Source organism: Schistocerca nitens, chromosome 10, assembly GCF_023898315.1.
Source record: "Schistocerca nitens isolate TAMUIC-IGC-003100 chromosome 10, iqSchNite1.1, whole genome shotgun sequence".
In the NCBI taxonomy this organism is placed as follows: domain Eukaryota; kingdom Metazoa; phylum Arthropoda; class Insecta; order Orthoptera; family Acrididae; genus Schistocerca; species Schistocerca nitens.
Window position 1 is genome coordinate 129090446 of NC_064623.1, and position 23312 is coordinate 129113757.

Genomic DNA, 23312 nt, shown 5'->3' on the forward strand with positions numbered 1-23312 from the left:
CAGGGTGTCTCGCAGGCGTATTCGCGAACCTTACTGTCAAATCAGCGAGTTTGGAAGAGGGCGTATTATTGGCATGAGAGAATGTGGTGCATCCATCTGGGATACTGCTGCTCGTGTGGGACGAGATATTTCGGCAGTTTTCGCGTCTCTTACGTAATTGTTTCTTTATAAATTCTTTTCTATTATTATTATGATTATTTGCGTAACAACGCATATATGAAAAGAGCCGCGGAATACTTTTTAGCAATGCTGTGCTTTGAATTTCTTTATCATCATTACCTTTTAACAAAGCAAAATATATATATTGAGATCTTATTGTTCTGTATCTGGCCTACAATTAAAGGAACGTTTTTTCGTGACTGTAACTCATTCTAAAAATCAACATATCTTCCCTACCTTATAGTTATTGAAAATTGAAATTACTTTGTTATGAACACTGATGTTACAGTTCGTATGATCGTTAAACAACAAAATTTTGCAGTGGATTTTGTTTCTCGGTAAAACACCATTCAATACCACGACTAGCACAAGAACATGAGACTCTTAATGAAAAAAATACGTTTTCACTATAAAGTTTGCCAGACCAGAACGGAGCACAGCAAGATTCCTATTAGATTTTGACGGTACACTAACTTATTTGTACTGTGATTTATATACTATCAGCAGCCCGCGTCAACCTGCAACACATCATAAAATCTGCTGATCTGCACTGCAAGTCTGGAAGCTAAAAGAAATAATATTATTTTTCTATTACTTTACCGCTTCCTTGCAGTATGATAGACTGTATTGGAAGTCGTTTGAATACGCCGCGGCAGCGGCTCTTTCGTTCGCCACGCAGCTCAGCACCACAGATAATATTTATATAACTGAAAAATGTCTCAACAGGATGGGATAATAGGCAAGCAAGCTTTAACAATTAATAATGCAAGTTTTCATTTAAATAACTCTTAAAACATTTAAATATTTCAATTGTTACACACCTTTATGAATTCACATGTAATGGCGTACATCTCTTAGTCTCGACAAAAGAATGCTACACTAGCGTTCGCTGCTACGACACAGGATATCTTCCTCGCTCGACTCCCAGATGAAGAAGACCAAGAAATTAATGTTCATCACGTATTATATACTAGTTACTTATTTTAATCTTTGTTCGACATTTATCGTCTGTGGCGGTTTCATTACTCGCCGACGCAGATGTGCTCAAAAATAAATAATAAAAAAAAATACATAATTTCATACAATAACACACTATGATACATATAATTTTCTCATTACTACATAATATATTGTTTTTTTTTCCTACTAGACGTTACACAGTGCAACGGGTGCGTACGGAATGCTTAATGGTACGCCGTAGAACACGACGAATTTGTCAGGCCGCACAAACGAGGCCGCCCACCTCCTTCCCCGAGAAAATAGAAACGTCATCTGAATGTCATTGCAGAACAGATCTCCATCGCCCTCGGCTCTGGCGCAACAGTGGAACAGTGTAATGCATCATACACTGTCGGGGGTGACACTCCGCCGCCGCCGCCGCCAGTGTTACGTGCAGAAACAGGCTAGACGGCAATGGTGTATGGAACGATGTCACTATGAACAGGAATGGCATCAGATAGTGTTTTCGGACGAATCCAGTTCCTGTTTGTTTGAATATGATAGCCGCATTTTGGTTCGCCACATACAGGGGGAGCGGCATCACAACGACTACTTTCGCACTCGAGATCTTATGGTGTGAGGTGTTACTGGGTACAGCCACAAATCATAGTGTGTGTTCAGGATGCTGCGACCAGTGTGACCTACGTGAATGACATTCTGCGATCCCTAGTGTGGTGTGCGTACTGTAAGACCTTCAGTACACACACCATCAGGTTATTTGACTTGTCATGTCTCGTGGTCTTATCGTGGCGTGTTTATCTTTTGCCGTTAGGTCAGACGATAGAAATGCCACTTGCACGCTTACAGTAGGTGACCAACTTTAAACAGAACTTGATTAATTTTCACACACATTTATTAAAATAATAACAAGCATAAAAATTACTTAACTTGGTTCTGGATGCTATTTACAATTGAAAATCTGAAGTTCCTGTGGTATTGGTACGTTAATCTTATTCTCACATATATCTCCGATACGTGACAAAAGTGTCTATACATTTATCTTCATGGCTATGTACAGGAATATGGTAATCTTATTAGGCGCAAACTGAAACTTGACTATAGACTGGTACAGACAAATGTAGAACTCGTACAGACTAACGCAGACTGGTACAGACTGACGCAGACTGACTAATCGGAGGTATGTACACTCGTTGTAATACCTCGCGCGTTCATGTATCACTGCACGAGTGTGATCCGCGAGGAGAAAAGGTTCTACGTTAGCAGCAATCTCATTGGCTGCGTTACATATTAATACGCGGATCGGCGGAAGCAGAATTTGGTCCGTCTGTAAGACAGCGCCATCTCGTAGTGCGGAGACGGACGAGGGCTGCGCCTGCGCTGTTGTGCTTAGCGGGGCGCGCTCTAGTGGGAAAGTTGTGTACGCTCTGACTACGCGGAACTATGTACACAACACCTAGGCATACCCTTTCTGTACAACACCCCAGACGCCATTTTTCAGCAAGACAATGTACGACCACATATTGCTGCACTAACACGTGAGTTCATGGTGCCTTTTGCCCTGGCCTGACCGACACCAGACTTGTCGTTAGTCGATAATGTGTGAGATATGGTGAAACGATGCGTGCAGTGCTTTGACCCAATGCCAACCACCACAGGTGAAGTTTCGAACAAGATGAATATTACTTTAAAATTCTGTCTGATTATACACTGACAGAAAAAATCGCAACACCAAAACATAACGAAAGTAGTATAACGAAATTTGAGGAGTATATACACATCAAAAAAAAGGTTTGCATCACTTCGGTTCCGAGAGTTCCGCAACCTGTACTGAAAATTGGAATAGAGATCAACATAAACATCATTTCCGCCCTTTTTATTGCTCATGAAAACCACACATTGTACGTTGTACCACCATACAGTGAGACTTTCAGAGGTGATGGTCCAGATTGCTGTTCACATGGGTGCATTTAATACCCAGTAGCACGTCCTCTTGCATTGATGCTTGCCTGTATTCGTTGTGACTTACTATACACAAGTTCATCAAGGGACTGTTGGTCCAGATTGTCCCACTCCTCAACGGCGAGTCGGCGTAGATCCCTCAGAGCAGTTGGTGGGCCACATCGTCCATAAACAGCCCTTTCCAATCTATCCCAGACATGTTCCATAGGGTTGATGTCTGGAGAACATGCTCGCCACTCTAGTCGAGCAATGTCGTTATCCTGAAGGAAGTAATTCACAAGACGTGCACGGTGGCGACGCGAATTGTCGTCCATGAAGACGAGTGCCTCGCCAGTATGCAGCCGATATGGTTGCACTATCGGTCGGAGGATGGCATTCACCGTTACGGCGCCTTGCATGAGCACCAGCCGCGTACGTCGCCCCAACATAATGACACCCCAAAACATCAGGTAACCTCCAACTTGCTGTTCAGTGTGTCTAAGAAGTTCAGCCTGATCGGGTTGCCTCCAAACACGTCTCCGACGTTTGTATGGTTGAAGACATATGCGACACTCATCGGTGAGCGGTCCATTCGGCATGTAGTTGGGCCCATCTGTACCGCTCTGAATGGTGTGGTTGCAAAGATGGACCTCGCGACAGAATTTGGGAGTGAAGTTGCGCATCATACAGCCTATTGCGCACAGTTTGAGTCGTAACACAACATCGTGTGACTGCACGAAAAGCATTATTCAACATGGTGGTGTTGCTGCCAGGGTTCCTCCGAGCCATAATCCGTAGGTAGCGGTCATCCAATGCCGTAGTAGCCCTTGGATGGCCTGAGCGAGGCATGTCATCGACAGTTCTTGTCTCTCTGTATTTCCTCCATGCCCGAACAACATCGCTTTAGTTCCCTCCGAGACGCCTGGACATTTCCCTTGTTGAGAGCCCTTCCTGACACAAGGTAATAATGCGGGCTCGATCGAACCGCGGCATTGAAGGTCTAGGCACGATTGAACCATACACGAGCCGTGTACCTCCTTTCTGGTGGAATGACTGGAACTGACCGGCTGTCGGACCCCCTCCATCTAATAGGCGCTGGTCATGTATGGTTGTTTACTTCTTTGGACCGGTTTAGTGACATCTCTGAACAGGCAAAGGGAGTGGGTCTGAGATACAATATCCACAGTCAAAGTCTATCTTTAGGAGTTCTCGGAACCGCGGTGAGGCGTAACTTCTTTTGATGTGTGTATCTGTCTAGTTAACTTTGCAAGAGAGGTTGTTAATGTAAGCGAGAGATAAGCCACTGCAAACAAGACGTGCTTGTAGATTAATAGCCGGTGTAATAGGCAGAATATTGAACGCAAGCATGCGAAAGTGTGTCCATTGCGTTGTACACATGCCGGATGTCACTTTGTCGCATGGAGTTCCATGCCTGTTGGACTTGGTCCGTCAATACTGGAACATTCAATGCCGTCTGTGGATCTGGCTAGAGTTTTAGTGCAATGATGTCCGATATGTTTTCGATTCTAGACAGATATGTTGATAGAGCAGGCCTAGGCAACATGTCGACATCCTATGGCAGGGGCGGGCGAACGTTGCACGCGGCTCACGAGCGCACAGCGCTGCACGTGTGCTGCTCGCGTGCAGGCGTCGACCGGGGCAGTGGCGACAGCCGCAGGTTGCGGCAATGTACTGTCAGGCTAAACTGCTGACGTTGATGCGAAGCGACCACTACGTAGTGGACGTTGTATTTCAAGAACCGGAAAATGCAGAGTGAAACAAGGAAACGCAGATTTGCTATCTTTTAAACAGTAATGGGCGAATCATTTTTTCTTTGTGCAAAAACGTGAAAATTAGAAATGTTTAATATGTGGCTGTATTCTCGCTGGTCAGCGGAAGTTAAGTATTGAAGGCCATTATGACAAATTTCACAAGAACGAGTACAATTTATTGTCGGATTCTGAGCGGATGGGGAAATTGACTGAGCTTATGAAGAGCGATCTGACGATAGTAAATGAATCTGTCGTAGTTGCTGTGGTCACGAGATATATGCAACTTCCTTTCGTCATGCCCCTCATGTAACTGATTTAACATTTTATGGAGCACTGTTTTCAATTTTTCAGGACGACAACAATAATTGCCCAGCGGTACGTGCAAGTTATAAGATTGCGCTTAATATAGCGAGAGATGGAAAACCATTTGCTGAATTGGTAAGTCTCGGTTAAGAGCAAACATCATTTCAAATGGCTCTGAGCACTATGGGACTTAACTTCTAAGGTCATCACTCCCCTATAACTTAGAACTACTTAAACCTAACTAACCTACGGACATCACACACATCCATGCCCGAGGCAGGATTCGAACCTGCGACCGTAGCGGTCGCGCGGTTCCTGACTGTAGCGCCTTTAACCGCTTGGCCACCACGGCCGGCAGCAAACATCAGTGATAAAAATTTAAGTAACTGTTTGTGTTTGTATGTAGAAACTTTGTTCCACTCCACCTACGATAATTAAATAAAACGTATAGTAGGTAATAGGTACTCTTTCTAACCACAATATCTTTCAAGCACTCCTACTAACCAAATTCCTTCTTTCAATAAAGCAAGCTAGGAAACAAGACGCATTGCAGAGGAAGAAGCGGAGGTATGGAGGGGAGTGGAGATAAGCGGGTGGCCAGCTTGCCCCTGTGTGCACGCAGAACACCTGTTAACTGCACGCGTGCAAGTGCACCGCACACGTGCAGGATTCCTGCCCATACCTATGGGGTATGATGGCTTGCAACAGCTGTATGTGGACGAGCGTTATCCTGTTGGGAAAAAAACCTGTTATTTCGTTAATGAATGGCACCAGTACGGGTCGGATCACCATACTGACGAACAAATTGGCAGTCAGTGTGCGTGGGATAACAACGAGATTGCTTGTGCTGTCATACGAAGGCGCAGCCTAGACCATAACTAGGTATAGGTCCTGTGCGAATAGCCTGCAGACGGGTGGTTGCCAGCCCTCCCCTGGCCTCCTTCTAACCAACACATGGCCGTCACTGGTTCCGAGGCAGAACCAGCTGTCATGAGAAAACACAGCAGACCTCCACCCTGGCCTCCAATGAGCTCTCGATTGACACCACAAGTTTCAAATGGTGATGGTTTGGAGTCAGGTGTCTGGATCGCAGCTGTCCTTGAGATAATCGATTTGCAACAGATCGTTGTGTCATTGTGGTGCCAACTCCTGCCGCAGATGCAGTTTCATGCACCAAAGTTATAAGGTGAACAAGATGCTCTTCCACCTCGGTAGTGCCACCCCTGTCCCACTGGAGCACGATCTTATTGCGACCGTACATTCTCGTGACCAATGTTGCCAGCTGCCACGTACAGTGGCTACATTCCTGTCAAGTCTTTATAAAAGTATCGCAGAAGGAGGAATATTCACCTTCTCCTGGCCCTATTACACGACCTCGTTCAAACTCGGTGAAGTGTTGATAATGGTGTCTTTGTCACCTTAAAGGCACCCTTGAATAACATCAACTCACCATGCCCAATCTCAAAGGTAACTAACACTCACAGCCGTTACAGCGTGTACACTACTGGCCATTAAAATTGCTACGCCAAGAAGAAATGCAGATGATAAACGGGTATTCATTGGACAAATGCCGACCGTGTAGCCGAGCGGTTCTAGGCGCTTCAGTCTCGAACCGAGCGACCGATACGGTCGCAGGTTCGAATCCTGCCTCGGGCATGGATGTATGTGATGTCCTTAGAGTAGTTAGGTTTACATAGTTCTAAGATCTAGGGCACTGCTGACCTCCGATGTTAAGTCCCATAGTGCTCAGAGCCATTTGGACAAATATATTATAAACTGACATGTGATTACATTTTCACGCAATTTGGGTGCATATATCATGAAAAATCAGTATCCAGAACTACCACCTCTGGCCGTAATAACGGCCTTGATACGCCTGGGCATTGAGTCAAACAGAGCTTGGATGGCGTGTACAGGTACAGCTGCCCATGCAGCTTCAACACGATACCACAGTTCATCAAGAGTAGTGACTGGCGTATTGTGATGAGCCAGTTGCTCGGCCACCATTGACCAGACGTTTTCAGTTGGTGAGAGATCTGAGAATGTGCTGGCCAGGGCAGGAGTCGAACATTTTCTGTATCCAGAAAGGCCCGTACAGGACCGGCAATATGCGGTCGTGCATTATCTTGCTGAAATGTAGGGTTTCGCAGGGATCGAATGAAGGGTAGAGCCACGGGTCGTAACACATCTCAAATGTAACGTCCACTGTTCAAAGTGCTGTCAGTGCGAACAACAGGTGACCGAGACATGTAACCAATGGAACCCCATACCATCAAGCCGGGTGATACGCCAGTATGGCGATGACGAATACAGGCTTCCAACGTGCGTTCACCGCGATGTCGCCAAACACTGATGCGACCATCATGATGCTGTAAACAGAACCTGTATTCATCCGAAAAAATGACGTTTTGTCATTCGTGCACCCAGGTTCGTCGTTGAGTACACCATCGCAGGCGCTCCTGTCTGTGATAGTCCATGTTGCTGCAAACGTCGTCGAACTGTTCGTGCAGATGGTTGTTGTCTTGCGAACGTCCCCATCTGTTGACTCAGGGATCGAGACGTAACCGGCCGGAGTAGCAGAGAGATTCTAGGTGCTACAGTCTTGAGCCGCGCGACCGCTACGGTCGCAGGTTCGAATCCTGCCTTGGGTACGGATGTTTGTGATGTGCTTAGGTTAGTTAGGTTTAATTAGTTCCAAGTTCTGGGGGACTGATGACCTCAGAAGTTATGTCCCATGGTGCTCAGAGCCATTTGAACCATTTTGATCGAGACGTGGCTGCACGATCCGTTACAGCCATGCGGATAAGATGCCTGTCATCTCGACTGCTAGTGATACGAGGCCGTTGGGATCCAGCACGGCGTTCCGTATTACCCTCCTAAACCCACCGATTCCATGTTCTGCTAACAGTCATTGGATCTCGACCAACACGAGTAGCAATGTCGCGATACGATAAACAGCAGTCGCGGTAGGCTACAATCCGACCTTTATCAAAGTCGGAAACGTGATGGTACGCATTTCTCCTCCTTACACGTGGCATAACAACAACGTTCCACCAGGCAACGCCGGTCAACTGCTGTTTGTGTATGAGAAATCGGATTGAAACTTTGCTCATGTCAGCACGTTGTAGGTGTCGCCATATCGCAGAGTCTTCTTGCTGTCGGTTAAATTTCGCGTCTGTAGCTCGTCATCTTTGTGGTGTAGCAATTTTAATGGCCAATAGTGTTTTTAAAGCCAACCTGATCTGTATCCTCATGGTGACTCTTAGGCGACTGGCTAGAAATGTGAACAGACATAATTTTTCAAATGTAGAAGGACGCCTACGAGCTATCGCTTATGTCGCACAAATCCTTCGTATTGCGAATTTTTTCCGTTGGTGTTATTGTGTGAGAAATCATTGACTGGGGGTTTCGGAAGTTGAAAGTTCTGGTGACAAAGTCGTTAGTGGGGGCTTTGTTATTATTGTAATGAACTGTGTTTTCTGCTGGCAATCCTGTCATGAAAGCAATGTCTTTACTGTTACACATTGGTAGCAAAGAGCGTGGTTTGGGTAAGGTGACTTGTGTGTGATACCAACAGTATTTTACTTTGGTTGGGGAGAAGTGAAAATTGCTTGCTGGAGTAAATATTTCGCATTCAGTTTAGCAGATATTATTTGTTGTTGTTCTGTTTCCGCATGGCTGCTACGAAGGTGTTTGGGGCAGTGGAACTGTGAAAGGAAATTTTAGTTTATGAACTAAGTATTCGCGGGCCTGATTCTTTCCTAATTTCAGCCAGCTAACAACATCACTGAATGCTCTTTTGAAGAAAAGAAAAGGAAATCGAGTGAAGTCCGTCACAACATGCGTCTTTTCAGGTCTTGAAGAAGAGTTTAGCCACTGCTCCCACTTTGGCTGATTTCGGTAAGGACGCTTCCACGTCGGGAGTAGAGCCAATCCTTTTGCAGGAAGGAGCGTTGGGAAGACATCTCTGAGCAGTCAGAGGGACTGTAATACAATATACAAGGTCAAAGTTTATCTTCAGGAGTTCTCAGAACTGCGGTGATGCAAAACTTTTTTTGATGTGTGTATTTGTCTAGTTACGGTTCTCGTAGCCTTTTTCCATTGGAAGCCCAGTATTCAGTATACGAGCCGGAAGCTCTGACGTCGTCCTTCGAAAAATTTAAGTTACTCGTACACTTGGAACATACAACATTATGTGATTGCCTCATCATTTTAAATCATTCACTAATCGAGCAGTCGCTCGGCAACAGCTACAGTTAGCAAATAATGTTGCTAGAATGTAAAAGGTGAACGACCTGTGACGTAACTTGTTTATTGTCGAAGCGCCGTCAGAGATGCAGTGAGTTATTGACTTTGAAAACCGCGGCGCAGAAATCGGACAGAAGAAGAACACTTTTACACATTTTTTTTTTTTTTTTGATGTACGAGATTTTCTCGATGAACAGTTACTCATTCTTCTCTTGTCTCTTGTAACTTGTGTCTGACGCGCATGTCTTGCCGCCGTATTATTACCGTTAAAAATAATATTATTTTAGTGTAAAGTAAAAGTGCAATACTAAAAGTGCAATACTGCATAGCAGTAAATTTATTGTGATTCTTGAGTTTCTCCCGGCGTATTTGATAATCAAAATATCCACGGGTGTACTGCCGGTCTACAGTGTCCAACGGGCACAATATTTCGGCGATCATACATGTCGCCATCATCAGGTGAACTGACGGACTGAGCTCCTGTGAACGTGCCGGCACGGAGATCCGTACACTATGGCTGCTCAGGTGGAACTGGATTCGGTCGCGGCGGCGGTGGATTTAAATACCCTCCGCCCGCGGCGCGCTCACTCCGCCGTCCGCGCCCCGCGCCACGGTCGCGCGGTGGAACAGATTGCGACGGCGTCTGAGATGACGTCGGTGTGATGGCTCCGTCCGCCGTGGTCGTCACAACTATACATTTGCTCGATTTACTCTTGATTAACCCAATAGCTGGTTCCCAAGCCTTGCTAAGATTATAGCCACAGTCACGATTTATGAGGTCGTCATTGGTGCGAATTTCGATGGCCTCTCTAACAACGCTGTCCCAGTATCTCGACGTCTGTACCAGAATCCTCGTGCGTTCATACTCCATAGCGTGATTTTCCGACAAACAATGTTCAGCGACCGCCGACTTGCTCGGATACATCAGTCGAGTGTGCCTCTGGTGTTCACGGCATCGATCCTCGACGGTACGCATCGTCTGACCAATATACGACTTGCCACATTGACACGGAATCTGGTACACGCCGGCCTTCCTCAAGCCGAGGTCATCTTTGGCGCTCCCCACCAGTGCACGAGTTTTATTCGGAGGACAAAACACCGTTCCGACCCGGTGTTTCTTCAAAATGCGGGCGATCTTTCCCGAGAGTGCGCCTGTATATGGGATAAACGCAGTGCCTACCTCCTCCCTCGTGATTTCATCCATATCCACAGGTTGTGCTGTAGTGGTTGGGCGGAGAGCACGTTGAATCTGCCACTCTGAGTACCCATTTTTTCGAAATACAGTTCTCAGATGTTCCAATTCCTGGGGTAGACTCTCTGCGTCAGAGATAGTGCGCGCCCTATGTACTAGAGTTTTAAGTACCCCATTCCTCTGTGAAGGGTGGTGGCAGCTTTCTGCGTGCAAATACAGATCAGTGTGCGTTGTCTTCCGATACACCCCATGACCTAGGGTGCCGTCAGGCCTTCTCTTGACCAAGACGTCAAGGAAAGGTAGTTTACCCTCCGTTTCAGTCTCCATAGTGAATTTGATGTTGGGGTGTATGGAGTTTAGATGTGTAAGGAAGTCAAGGAGTTTATCCATACCATGTGACCAGATGACGAAAGTGTCGTCCACGTAACGTCCTGAATAGTTTGATGTACTAAACATATTTATCTGAGAGATTATAAGGTACGTTATTTGGTCTTAAGTGTACCAAGATGCAGCGCCACACCCTTTTTGCACAGCGCCTGGACACGTTTCCTGTCTGCTGTTATCGTTGCCATAATCTTGAGATCACACTTTGTGGCACATCGAGAGCCCGTGTTACGCCCTGCTGTGTTTGATCAGCCTCCAGTCACCCTAGTATTCTACCCCTCATAACGTCATCAATATGTGTGCTTTGAGTCATTTTCAACACACAGTCACCATTAGCACATCTTAAAACGTCTGCACACTTACTCGCTGCACCGTACTCTGACATGCACCAACACACCTCTGCATATATGGACTGCTGTCAGCGCCAACGTGCGACGACACCAGGTCAAATGCACCGCATGGTCATACCCAGAGGTGATTTAAACCCGCAAACCGACCACGAGAGCGTTCTTTCACCATGTATCAGCATTATTCTTAATCTATGAGCGTGAGTGTACGTTGATGCAGCTGAGAACAAGTGGTGAGATTGTGGTCCTGTTGGCCCCAACAAGCCGGAGCAGCGATACAGGACCCCTTATCTCGATGTGCGGCGCTGTCTCAGGTGACGCTCGTGGTTCCAGCGTCCGCAGAGCGGCGATATGCAGCTCTTGTAATTCCATATTGCCGGCACGAAACGCAAAGTTACGGCTGGCCATCTGTTGGACGGATCGCAATTTCTCTCCAGTGGAGCCCTGAAATCCCGTCAGATACCGGCGTGTGACGTTCCCGTTCGCCGGTCACATCGTGGATCAAATGGTTCAAATGGCTCTGAGCACTATGGGACTCAACTGCTGTGGTCATCAGTCCCCTAGAACTTAGAACTACTTAAACCTAACCAACCTAAGGACATCACACACATCCATGCCCGAGGCAGGATTCGAACCTGCGACCGTAGCAGTCGCGCGGTTCCGGACTGAGCGCCTAGAACCTCTAGACCACCGCGGCCGGCAGGCAGAATATCCCGCTGCGGTCGGCAATGCCTATATAAGACACGAAGTGCCTGACGCAGTTGTTAGATAGGTTACTAATGCAACAATGGCAGATTATCAAGATTTAAGTGAGTTTGAACGTGGTGTTATAGTCGGCTCACGAGCGATGGGAGACACCATCTCCGAGGTAGCGATGAAATGGGGATTTTCCCGTACGAACGTTTCATGAGCATGCCGTGGAAATCAGAAATCCGGTATAACATCAAATCTCCGACCGGAAAAAGATCCTGCAAGAACGGGACCAACGACGACTGAAGAGAATCGTTCAGCATGACAGAACTGCAACCCTTGCGCAAATTGCTACAGATTTCAATGATCGGCCATCAACATGTGTCGGCGTGCGAACCATTCAACGAAACATCATCGATATGGCCTCGGGGAACCGAAGGCCCGCTCGTCTACCCTTGATGACTGCACGACTGAAAGCTTGACGCCTCGCCTGGACCCGTCAGCACCGACATTGGACTGTTGATGACTGGAAACATGTTGCCTGGTCGGATGAGTCTCGTTTCAAGTTGTGTCGAGCGAATGGACGTGTACGGGTATGGAGAGAACCTCATGAATCCATGGACCCAGCACGTTAGCAGGGGACTGTCCAAGCTGGTGGAGGCTCTCTAATGGTGTGGAGCGGGTGCATTTGGTGTGGTATGGGACCCCTGATACGTCTAGATACGACCATGACAGGTGACACGTGCGTAAGCATCCCGTATGACCACCTGCATCCATTCATATTCTCTGTGTATTCCGACGGACTTGGGCAATTCCAGCAGGACAATGCGACACCCACACGTCCAGAATTGCAACAGAGTGGCTCCATGAACACTATTCTGAGTTTGAACACTTCCGCTGGTCACCAAACTCCCCAGACATGAATGTTGTGTACATAGTTACGCGTAGTCAGCGCGTACACAATTTTCCCAATAGAGCGCGCCTCGCTAAGCACAACAGCGCAGGCGCAGCGCTCGTCCGTCTCCGCACCACGAGATGGTGCTGTCTTAGAGACGGACCAAATTCTACTTCCGCCAATCCGTGTATTAATATGTAACGCAGCCAATGAGATTGCTGCTAACGTAGAACCTTTTCTTCTCGCGGATCACACTCGCGCAGTGATACCTGAACGCGCGAGGTATTATAACGAGAGTACAGACCTCCGATTAGTCAGTCTGCATTAGTCTGTAGTCAAGTTTCAGTCTGCGCCTAATAAGATTATCATATTCCTGTACATAGCCATGAAGATAACTGAATAGACACTTTGTCAAGTATCAGAGTATGTGAGAATAAGATTACGTACCAAGATCAAAGGAACTTCAGATTGTCAGTTGTAAACAGCATCCAGAATCAAGTTACGTAATGTCTATGTTTTTTATTATTTTAATAAATGTGTGTGAAAATTAATCAAGTTCTGTTTAAAGTTGGTCACCGTCAATCTGCTACTCTAAGCGTGCAAGTGGCATTTCTATCGTCTGACCTAACGGCAGAAGATAAACACGTCACGATAAGACCACGAGACATATTGCTGACACTCGCCTACTTCGCTAGAGCGACAAGTCAAATAATCTGCTGGTGTGTGTACCGAAGGTCTTACAGTACGCACACCACAATTAACATTATTTTGCATATCTGGGATGCCTTGCAACGTGCTGTTCAGTAGAGATCTCCACCCCCATGTACTGTCACGGATTTATGGATATCCCTGCAGGTTTCATGATGTCAGTTCCCTCCAGCAGTCCTTCAGACTAAAGTCGAGTCTATGCCACGTCGTGTTGGGGTACTTCTGCGTGCTCGCGGGGTCCCTACACGATATTAGGCAGGTGTACCAGCTTCTCTGGCTCTTTAGTGTGTATAACGTAGCATGAAGGAACAAAATCTCTTATTTTGTAGATTCGAAAGGTAGTTTGGACACGTTTCCCGCCTCGAGATTTCAGTTCAGTCAACGACAAGAATAAGTGCGACAAAGCAAAAGGGATGATCAGTTTATGGTTCCCCTATCCTTCCAGCAGACACTTAAGTGTATGGCGGACACCAGGACGCAGTACGTATATAACGCCTACATTGTAACCTCGAAAAAAAAATTTAAGTTAACATTTAAAAGTGAATTTAAATTTTCGAGTAATTTTAGTTTCTGTTTCTGATTCTTGGTTGTTTATGGAAGACAACCGTAGGACAGCATTAATGATTATAAGTTTTATTTCTAGCTATTTGAGAAACGTGTAATAGTCCACTTTATTGGAATGTCATTTGTGTTTTGCCTGTGTTTTTTCTCTCTTTTAATATTTGCTATGCATTCACTTTCATACGTATGAAAACATGTGTTGTAAATGTTTGAGGTAGAAAAACAATTAATAAATTGAGACAGTGTTGTACAAGATGGGGCAAACATGCGTTCCGAACGACAGGACACTATTGGACGTGAATGCATGCATATAACCACACCCCGTGAGGCGCACACCACGTGTACACCCAACACGTGATGCACGCCGGTTCAGAGTGAAATGCGGCCTATGTCACTGTGAGTGAAGCTGTTCAGAGGGAACGAAGGTACTCACAGTAGATCAGCGGGTGTCCATTGTGGAAAGTTACGTGACCACAAAGTCGTGGGCCGGCCTCTGTGGCCGAGCGGCTCTAAAAACTTCAGTCCGGACCCGCGCTGCTGCTTCGGTCGCCGGTTCGAATCTTGCCTCGGGCATGGATGTGTGTGCTGTCCTTAGCTTAGTCAGGTTTAAGTAGTTCTAAGTCTAGGAGACTGATGACATCAGACGTTAAGTCCCATAGTGCTTAGAGCCATTTGAACCATTTTGAACCACAAAGTCGTGGAAACAGTGTGGCCAGTTGTTTGCTGATAAGTTTAATGCTGTCAAAGTGCCAAGAACCGAGATTGTCATGCAACGCCTAGTCCAAAAATGGACAGGATCTGTTTTGAACAAGGCTAGAAACACTCCGAAACGTGCCCGCTCACCTGAAAACGTGGCTGCGGTTCAGCAGAAGATGCTTCAGAGCCCTACTAAATCAACCCAACACCTGTCGCAAAAGACCAGCATATCACGTCAATGGTGCGGACGGATACTCTACCAGGACCTGTGCATGCGTCATTACCGAGTGTCTGTTGTTTATGCATTAAAACCAGCACATGCTCCAAAGCGCCTCCTGTATTGTGGGTGGCTGTTCACTGAGATTAACAATGAAAGAATTCGGAGTAGTGAAACAGCTTAAATCACTTAATAAATGGTTCAAATGTCTCTGTGCACTATGGGACTTAACTTCTGAGGCCATTAGTCCCCAAGAACTTAGAACTACTTAAACCTAACTAACCTAAGGACATCACGCACATCCATGCCCGAGGCAGGATTCGAACCTGCGACCGTAGCGGTCGCTCGGTTCCAGACTGTAGCGCCTAGAACCGCTTGGCCACACCGGCCGGCACCACTTAATAAAAGCAAGTCTTCTGGTCCAGACTGTATACCAATTAGGTTCCTTTCAGAGTATGCTGATGCATTAGCTCCATACTTAACAATCATATACAACCGTTCGCTCGACGAAAGATCCATACCCAACGACTGGAAAAAAGAACAGATCACACCAATATTCAAGAAAGGTAGTAGGTAGGAGTAATCCACCAAATTACAGGCCCATATCATTAATGTCGATATTCAGCACGATTTTGGAACATATATTGTGTTCGAACATTACGAATTACCTCGAAAAAAATGGTCTATTGACACACAGTCAGTATGGATTCAGAAAACATCGTTCTTGTGAAACACAACTAACTCTTTATTCGCATGAAGGGATTTAAGATTGATTCCGTATTTCTGGATTTCCGGAAGGCTTTTGATGCTGTACCACACAAACGGCTTGTGTGAGTAAGACAGAAGTGATTTCTGTCGTTCCCCCAGTTAGTGTTACAGGCGCTTTGCTGTTCTTTCTCTATATAAACGATTTGGGGGACAATCTGAGCAGCTGTTTAGGTTGTTTGCAGATGACGCTGTCGTTTATCGGTTAATAAAATCATCAGAAGATCAAAACAAATTGCAAATCGATTTAGAAAAGATATTTGACTGGTCTGCAAAGTATGAGGTCATCCACATGAGTGCTAAAAGTATCCGTTAAACTTCAGTTACATGAGAAATGAGTCAAATCTAAAGGCCGTAAATTCAGCTAAATACCTAGTAATTATAATTACGAGCTACATAAATTGGAGGGAACACATAGAAAATGTTATGGGGAAGGCTACCTAAAGTCTGCCTTTTATTGGCAGGACACTTAGAAAATGTAACAGACCTACTAAGGAGACTGCCTACACAACGCTTGTCTGTCCTCTTTAAGAATATTGCTGCGCGGTGTGGGATCCTTATCAGATAGGACTGACTGAGTACATCGAAAAAGTTCAAAGAAGGGCAGCACGTTTTGTATTATAGAGAAATAGTGGACAGAGTGTCACTGAAATAATACAGCATTTGAGCTGGGCATCATTTGAACAAAGGCGTTTTTCCTTGCGACGGCATCTTCTCGCGAAATTCGAATCACCATCTTTCTCCTCCGAATGCGAAAATATTTTGTTGACTCCGAACTACATAGCGAAAAACGATCACCACGATAAAATAAGTGAAATCAGAGCTCGTACGGAGAGATATAGGTGGTCCTTCTTTCCGCGCGCTAAACGAAATTGGAATAATAGAGAATTGTGAAGGTGGTTCGATGAATCCTCTGACAGGCTCTTAAATGTGATGTGCAGAGTATCTACGTAGATGTAGAATAGCTAATGGCTTGGACGTGGATCAAATGGTTCAAATGGCTCTTAGCACTATGGGACTTATCATCTGTGGTCATCAGTCCCCTAGAACTTAGAACTACTTAAACCTGACTAACCTAAGGACATCACACACATCCATGCCCGAGGCAGGATTCGAACCTACGACCGTAGCGGTCACGCGGTTCCGGACTGAAGCGCCTAGAACCGCACGGACACCTTGGCCGGCCGGACGTGGATCAGTTTATGTCTAATGAATCCTGGTTTCACCTGAGAGGTTTTGTCAAGTCACAGAATCACAGGTTCTAGCGCCGCAGATCACTCTTCACAGGACACAGCCACAGCCCGTACTTTACACGCTTGTCAAACACCTTTTTAATATTTTGAACATGGCTGCACTACAGCGACGGTTACAGAACAGCAGGAACAAAAGACAGCCAACCAGATGCAATAAATGGTGGTTTTCAAATAACGTTGACCCCGGTTTCGACGGATTTAAACCTGCCTTCTTCAGAAGACAAACAAACTTCACATAAGTAATTCATTCAGTAAAAGCTGTCTTCACATGACAAGCATCAGGAATGTTCTGTATGTCATATGTAAAAATTAAGGCCACTAAAAACAAGGGCTTGTCACATCAATAAAACCAAACACTTATAAAACAGTCCATGTTAGTTGCTACATGCTATTTTGAGTGTTTCAGTTTACTAATGTGATAAGTCCTTGATTGTAGGGGCCTTAATTTTTACATATGACATACAGACCGTTGGCGGTACAAGTCATGTGGACACAGCTTTTACTGAATGAATTACTACTGAGAAATTTGTTAGTCCTTCCGAAGAAGGTCGAAACCATGGTCAAGGTTATTTGAAAACTACCATTTCTTTCTGCAGATGAGGAAACCATTTCTAGAATAATGATTAGGTTTGTACGTTTGTACGTGAAATGTTTGCTGAACGGCCAAAATGCAGATTTCTACAACAAAGGTCTCCATTACGTCATCTTTTGTTGGGAAAAGTTAGTCACAATGCAGAGTGAATATGTGGATGTCCAACACCACACCAAGTTAGTTCTTCCACAGGTCGGACTACAGTTTACTTTCTCAAGTAATGCAGTGAATCCAAAAAGTATCCATCTAGCTGTATACATTTTTTAAGTATATGTTTTTTAAGGGGATAGAACGTCAAAAATTTGAAAAAAATCGATTTTTCAATAATGTGCCTATTTCGTAGCGCAAATTCTCCTGAATAGTTTGATGTACTAAACATATTTATCTGAGAGATTATAAGGTACGTTATTTGGTCTTAAGTGTACCAAGATGCAGCGCCACACCCTTTTTGCACAGCATTCTTCTGTCATACGTAAGCGTATTTCGCTCTGTAGAATTCGAATGTTTATATTTACGGCAGAGACTGTCATACGTGAAACAAAGGACCGTTGATATCGATACTTTCTCTGCTGCTATCGACGTGCATTGTTTTGATCGCTGCCGGCCGCGGTGGCCGAGCGGTTCTAGACGCTTCAGTCCGGAACCACGCGGCTGCTACGGTCGCAGGTTCAAATCCTGCCTCGGGCATGGATATTTTTAATGTCCATAGGTTAGTTAGATTTAAGTAGTTCTAAGTCTAGGGGACTGATGACCTCAGATGTTAAGTCCCATAGTGCTTAGAGCCATTTGAACCATTTTTTGTTTTGTTTTGATCGCTGATTTTGTTTGTTCTCTGTTTTGAAAGGCTTGCAGCGTGTTGTTGTGAATTTCGAAACGATTTTCATTTGGCTGTGTTGTTCTGTGGTCGTTTGTGGCATATTATCGCACATGATGCCGCCTATAATTCGTTGCTTCAACTTTAAACAACGTCACCAGGGCAACAGATACACAGTAAAGGGTGCTGCAACAAATGTAACAAATGTTACACCAGTGGCTCAAGGCTGCAATCTCTCAGTGCCGGTAAACAAACCACCGCCGAGTCCTTCAAGAAGGAAACTCATTTTTGGCGCTAATAGAGGCTCTACATCTGAAGGTTCGTGTAATATTATTGTTGATATTAACATACTGTCACAGTAGCGAAAACCCAAACGAATGTTTCAACCAATCTGTGTGTGAAAGGTTGCCAAAAAACCATTTTTGTGGGAAGAAGTGCACCTGCTATTGGTGTTTATGATGCAGTATCATGTTGTAATGATCGCGTGCAAAGCAGGAAATACATTTTAGAAATAATGAGAATTATGCACGGAGTGAATTGCACCAAAGCTTTGTATGCAATAGACAGAGAGCGCGCAGTGAAATCAGATAAATCATTTTTGGAGGTGATAAAATCAAAAAGAGTGCATCATAGGAACGTGAAGAGGAAGAAAACTGATTTACAAAACGAAAAAGAATCTGCCTATGATGCTGGACAGTTCTAAAAGAAAGCCAAATACGATCAGAAACTTTAACGACCATTTTCCGCAAACACAAATTTCTGTACTTAGGTATATGCAAAGCCCAAAATAAATATCCTATTACTTTCAAATTTGGTATGCTTATTAAACACCAACTCCTTAATGCAAAACTTTAGAATTTTCCAAATCCATTAAAAACAGTGATAAAAACTGAGATAATTAACTATAAAATTTGAGTTTTTTTTAAACATGAAGTTTAAAATGTAACAGCTCACAGATTTTTTCATAAATTAAATGAATTCCCATAAGTATGGTTTGTATCCTGTGCAAAATTCATCGAAGAATCTTTCTTTCTTAGGAAGAAAAGTGTACCTATAGCAATAAATGCAGCCTATAGTAAGTGAAAAAAATGATGAAATTTAACTTGTAAAAAAAATTGTTATGTTTTTGAACTTCTACTGCTATGAGTGTGAATCCCGAATTCTTCCTGGTCGTAGTGACAAAGTTTTATGAATTTACACTAGTGGCCATTAAAATTGCTACACCACGAAGATGACGTGCTACAGACGCGAAATTTAACAGATAGGAAGAAGATGCTGTGATATGCAAATGATTAGCTTTGCAGAGCATTTACACAAGGTTGGCGCCGGTAGCGACACCTACAACCTGCTGATATGAGGAAAGTTTCCAACCGATTTCTCATACACAAATAGCAGTTGACCGGCGTTCCCTTGTGAAACGTTGTTGTGATGCCTCGTGTAAGGTGGAGAAATGCGTACCATCACGTTTCCGACTTTGATAAAGGTCGGATTGTAGCCTATCGCGATTGCCGTTTATCGTATCGCGACATTGCTGCTCGCGTTGGTCGAGATCCAATGACTGTTAGCAGAATATGGCATCGGTGGGTTCAGGAGGGTAATACGGAACGCCGTGCTGGATCCCAACGGCCTCGTATCACTAGCAGTCGAGATGACAGGCATCTTATCCGCATGGCTGTAACGGATCGTGCAATCACGTCTCGATCCCTGAGTCAGCAGATAGGGACGTTTGCAAGACAACAAGCATCTGCACGAACAGTTCGACGACGTTTGCAGCAGCATGGACTATCAGCTCGGAGACCATGGCTGCGGTTACCCTTGACGCTGCATCACAGACAGGAGCGCCTGCGATGGTGTACTCAACGACGAACCTGGGTGCACGAATGGCAAAACGTCATTTTTTCGGATGAATCCAGGTTCTGTTTACAGAATCATGATGGTCGCATCCGTATTTGGCGACATCGCGGTGAACGCACACTGGAAGCGTGTATTTGTCATCGCCATACTGGCGTATCACCTGGCGTGATGGTATGGGGTGCCATTCACTATACATCTCGGTCACCTGTTGTTCGCACTGACGGCACTTTGAACAGTGGACGTTACATTTGAGTGGCTCTACCTTTGATTCGATCACTGCGAAACCCTACATTTGAGCATGATAATGCACGACCGCATGTTTCTGGATACAGAAAATGTTCGACTGCTGCCCTGGCCAGCACATTCTCCAGATCTCTCACCAATTGAAAACGTCTGGTCAATGGTGGCCGAGCAACTGGCTCGTCACAATAGCCAGTCACTACTCTTGATGAACTGTGGTATCGTGTTGAAGCTGCATGGGCAGCTGTACCTGTGCACGCCATCCAAGGTGTTTGACTCAATGCCCAGGCGTATCAAGGCCGTTATTACGGCCAGAGGTGGTAGTCCTGGGTACTGATTTCTCAGGATCTATGCACCCAAATTGCGTGAAAATGTAATCACATGTCAGTTCTGGTATAATATATTTGTCCAACGAATATCCTTTCATCGTCTGCATTTCTACTTGGTGTAGCAACTTTAATCGCCAGTAGTGTATTTGTAAAAGTATATATAGTGGATATTGAATATTCCTGTCGTGCCTCTCCTGATCCAAGTCTGCCCGTTTGATGTCCTACCCCGCTGAAGTAAGTCTGAGGCACGTGAGTAGAAGTGAGCCGGCCGAAGTGGCCGTGCGGTTATAGGCGCTGCAGTCTGGAACCGCAAGACCGCTACGGTCGCAGGTTCGAATCCTGCCTCGGGCATGGATGTTTGTGATGTCCTTAGGTTAGTTAGGTTTAACTAGTTCTAAGTTCTAGGGGACTAATGACCTCAGCAGTTCAGTTCCATAGTGCTCAGAGCCATTTGAACCATTTTTGAGTAGAAGTGAACACAAAATGTGAAGAAACAGTCCTGTGGAAAGTATCTCAGTAAATTATTTTTATTGAAAAATAAAGCTACTTATACATTCATAGCTATAACAAGATTAACGAAATAGAAAATTTCATACAAAAGCTACTTCACAAACCACACGCCTAAAATTCGCGCCCGGGAACGAAACGTCAATGTTGATTCACGGCACACTCGCTAGAGTGTCAACCGTCCGTAAGCAGAGACCGCCACCTGTTGTTTTGAGCGAAGCCGGGATAGCGGTGTTAGTAGCATGGGCCGTAACGATAGTGAACAAGGGCACCCATGTCTGATGTCTGGGGGCAAAGGGGCGCTATACCCCCACTACCCCACCACCCCCTCGCTCCTAGCGCTCAGGGAAAGGAAAAAAAAGTGTAGTCTTGTGTATTTCTTTCAATAACGGGTATTCTTTTTTATAGAGTATGACTACCACATCCTAGTATTTTATCAAAAGGACAACGTAGTTAGCAGGGCCAGAACTAGAACTTTCTTACGGCTTTTTACAAGTCGCCATTCGTCTTCCAAAATATTAAAAAAAAGCTCCGTACTTCCAGATCTAACCCCGCGCACTTCCCCCTACAAATTATCTCATGGGCGCCCTTGGTAGGGAGACGACCCTAACTGAAAAAAAACTTATTCTGCGCCTACATAATCATGGTAAATCCTCTTACGAGATTACTAAAATATTCGGCAGACCTAGATCGACTGTTCAGATCGCTTTTGTGTGACGAAAACATTGAGAAACCAGCCACGGACTGGGCTGCCTCGTTAACTGACCGGTACAGACGTGAGTTTCATCGTGAGGACAATCAACAGAAGTCCTAAAATCAGCGCTCCTAAGTTGACTGGGGAGTTGAGAGTTGAGGGACAAGAAGGTATTGACTACACATAAATGTCTGCAAGAAGTACAGGAATAACGAGAGCGTAGCTATCAAGAAATTTTGGGTCAGTGAACAGAATAAGAAGAAACGTCTTAATTTTAGCCAGGAACCAAGTCTTCGGGATTAGTGTTATGTGTAACATATTCGGGTCGGACGACAGGCGAATGCTGTGGCGCAGAATCATGTCCTCAAGGTGAGCACGATGGGTGTTCCCTGTGCGTCGGCACCACCTCGAGTTTGCCACTCACCTTGAAGCGGAGCGGTCCGACGGGCGGCGCCGCATAGGGGATCCCCAGGAAGGAGCAGTAGGGCAACCCCCACACTGTGCGGCAGCGGAAGCCCAGCAGCTCTCCCTGCGAAATGCGCAGCTTCACCGTCTCCTGCTCTGCGCCCGCCATGCTTGCCGCTGCGTCTGCTGCCACTGCAGAGCACGCGGCAGCGGGCTGGACTGCTCCAGCACGTTGCGTAACTGATTGATGGCGCAGCCGGCGGGAGAGATAATAACATCCTTTTTGCAAGTCATCCGGCCGCGCGCGGACTGCTGTCTGGAGACGCTAAACTAACGACTACCGTATCCCACTCTTATTTCTGTGGGAAACAGTAGGAACACCTAGCTCATAGCTACATAACAATACATCCTCAGGCCCTCCAAACCTTAATGTCGATGATATGTAGATTTCTTGAACATACTGCACGTTCGAATACAATAAATATCCGTGACAAGAAAAGCGTCTGTCGACCATTCAATACGGATTTAAAAAGCATCGCTCGAGTGAAACTCGCATCCCTTATAGTCGCACGATACCCTCCGAACCCGGATGAAGGGACATTCGGACATTTCCGGAATGTGTTTGACACAGTATCGCACTGCAGGATGTCAACGAAGGTCCAGGCAAATGGAATAGATTCTCAGACAGGCAAATTGATCGAAAAGGTTTTAAGCAATAGAAAACAGGGACAATGGTATAGTCAGGAGTGCTCCAGGAAAGTCTGATAGGACCGCCCTTGTTCTCGACAC

General features: G+C 45.4%; 1 protein-coding gene across 1 annotated transcript in view; it reads right to left on the reverse strand.

The window, feature by feature from the left end:
- The window catches only part of LOC126210120 (esterase FE4-like), a 191939-nt gene extending 169208 nt beyond the window's left edge, over window positions 1-22731 (reverse strand). The window contains exon 1 of the mRNA XM_049939263.1: window positions 22543-22731. Within this exon, the coding sequence (XP_049795220.1) occupies window positions 22543-22692 (150 nt within the window). The 5' untranslated portion in view covers window positions 22693-22731. The remainder of the gene's footprint in view (window positions 1-22542) is intronic.
- Window positions 22732-23312: the final 581 nt, after the last annotated feature.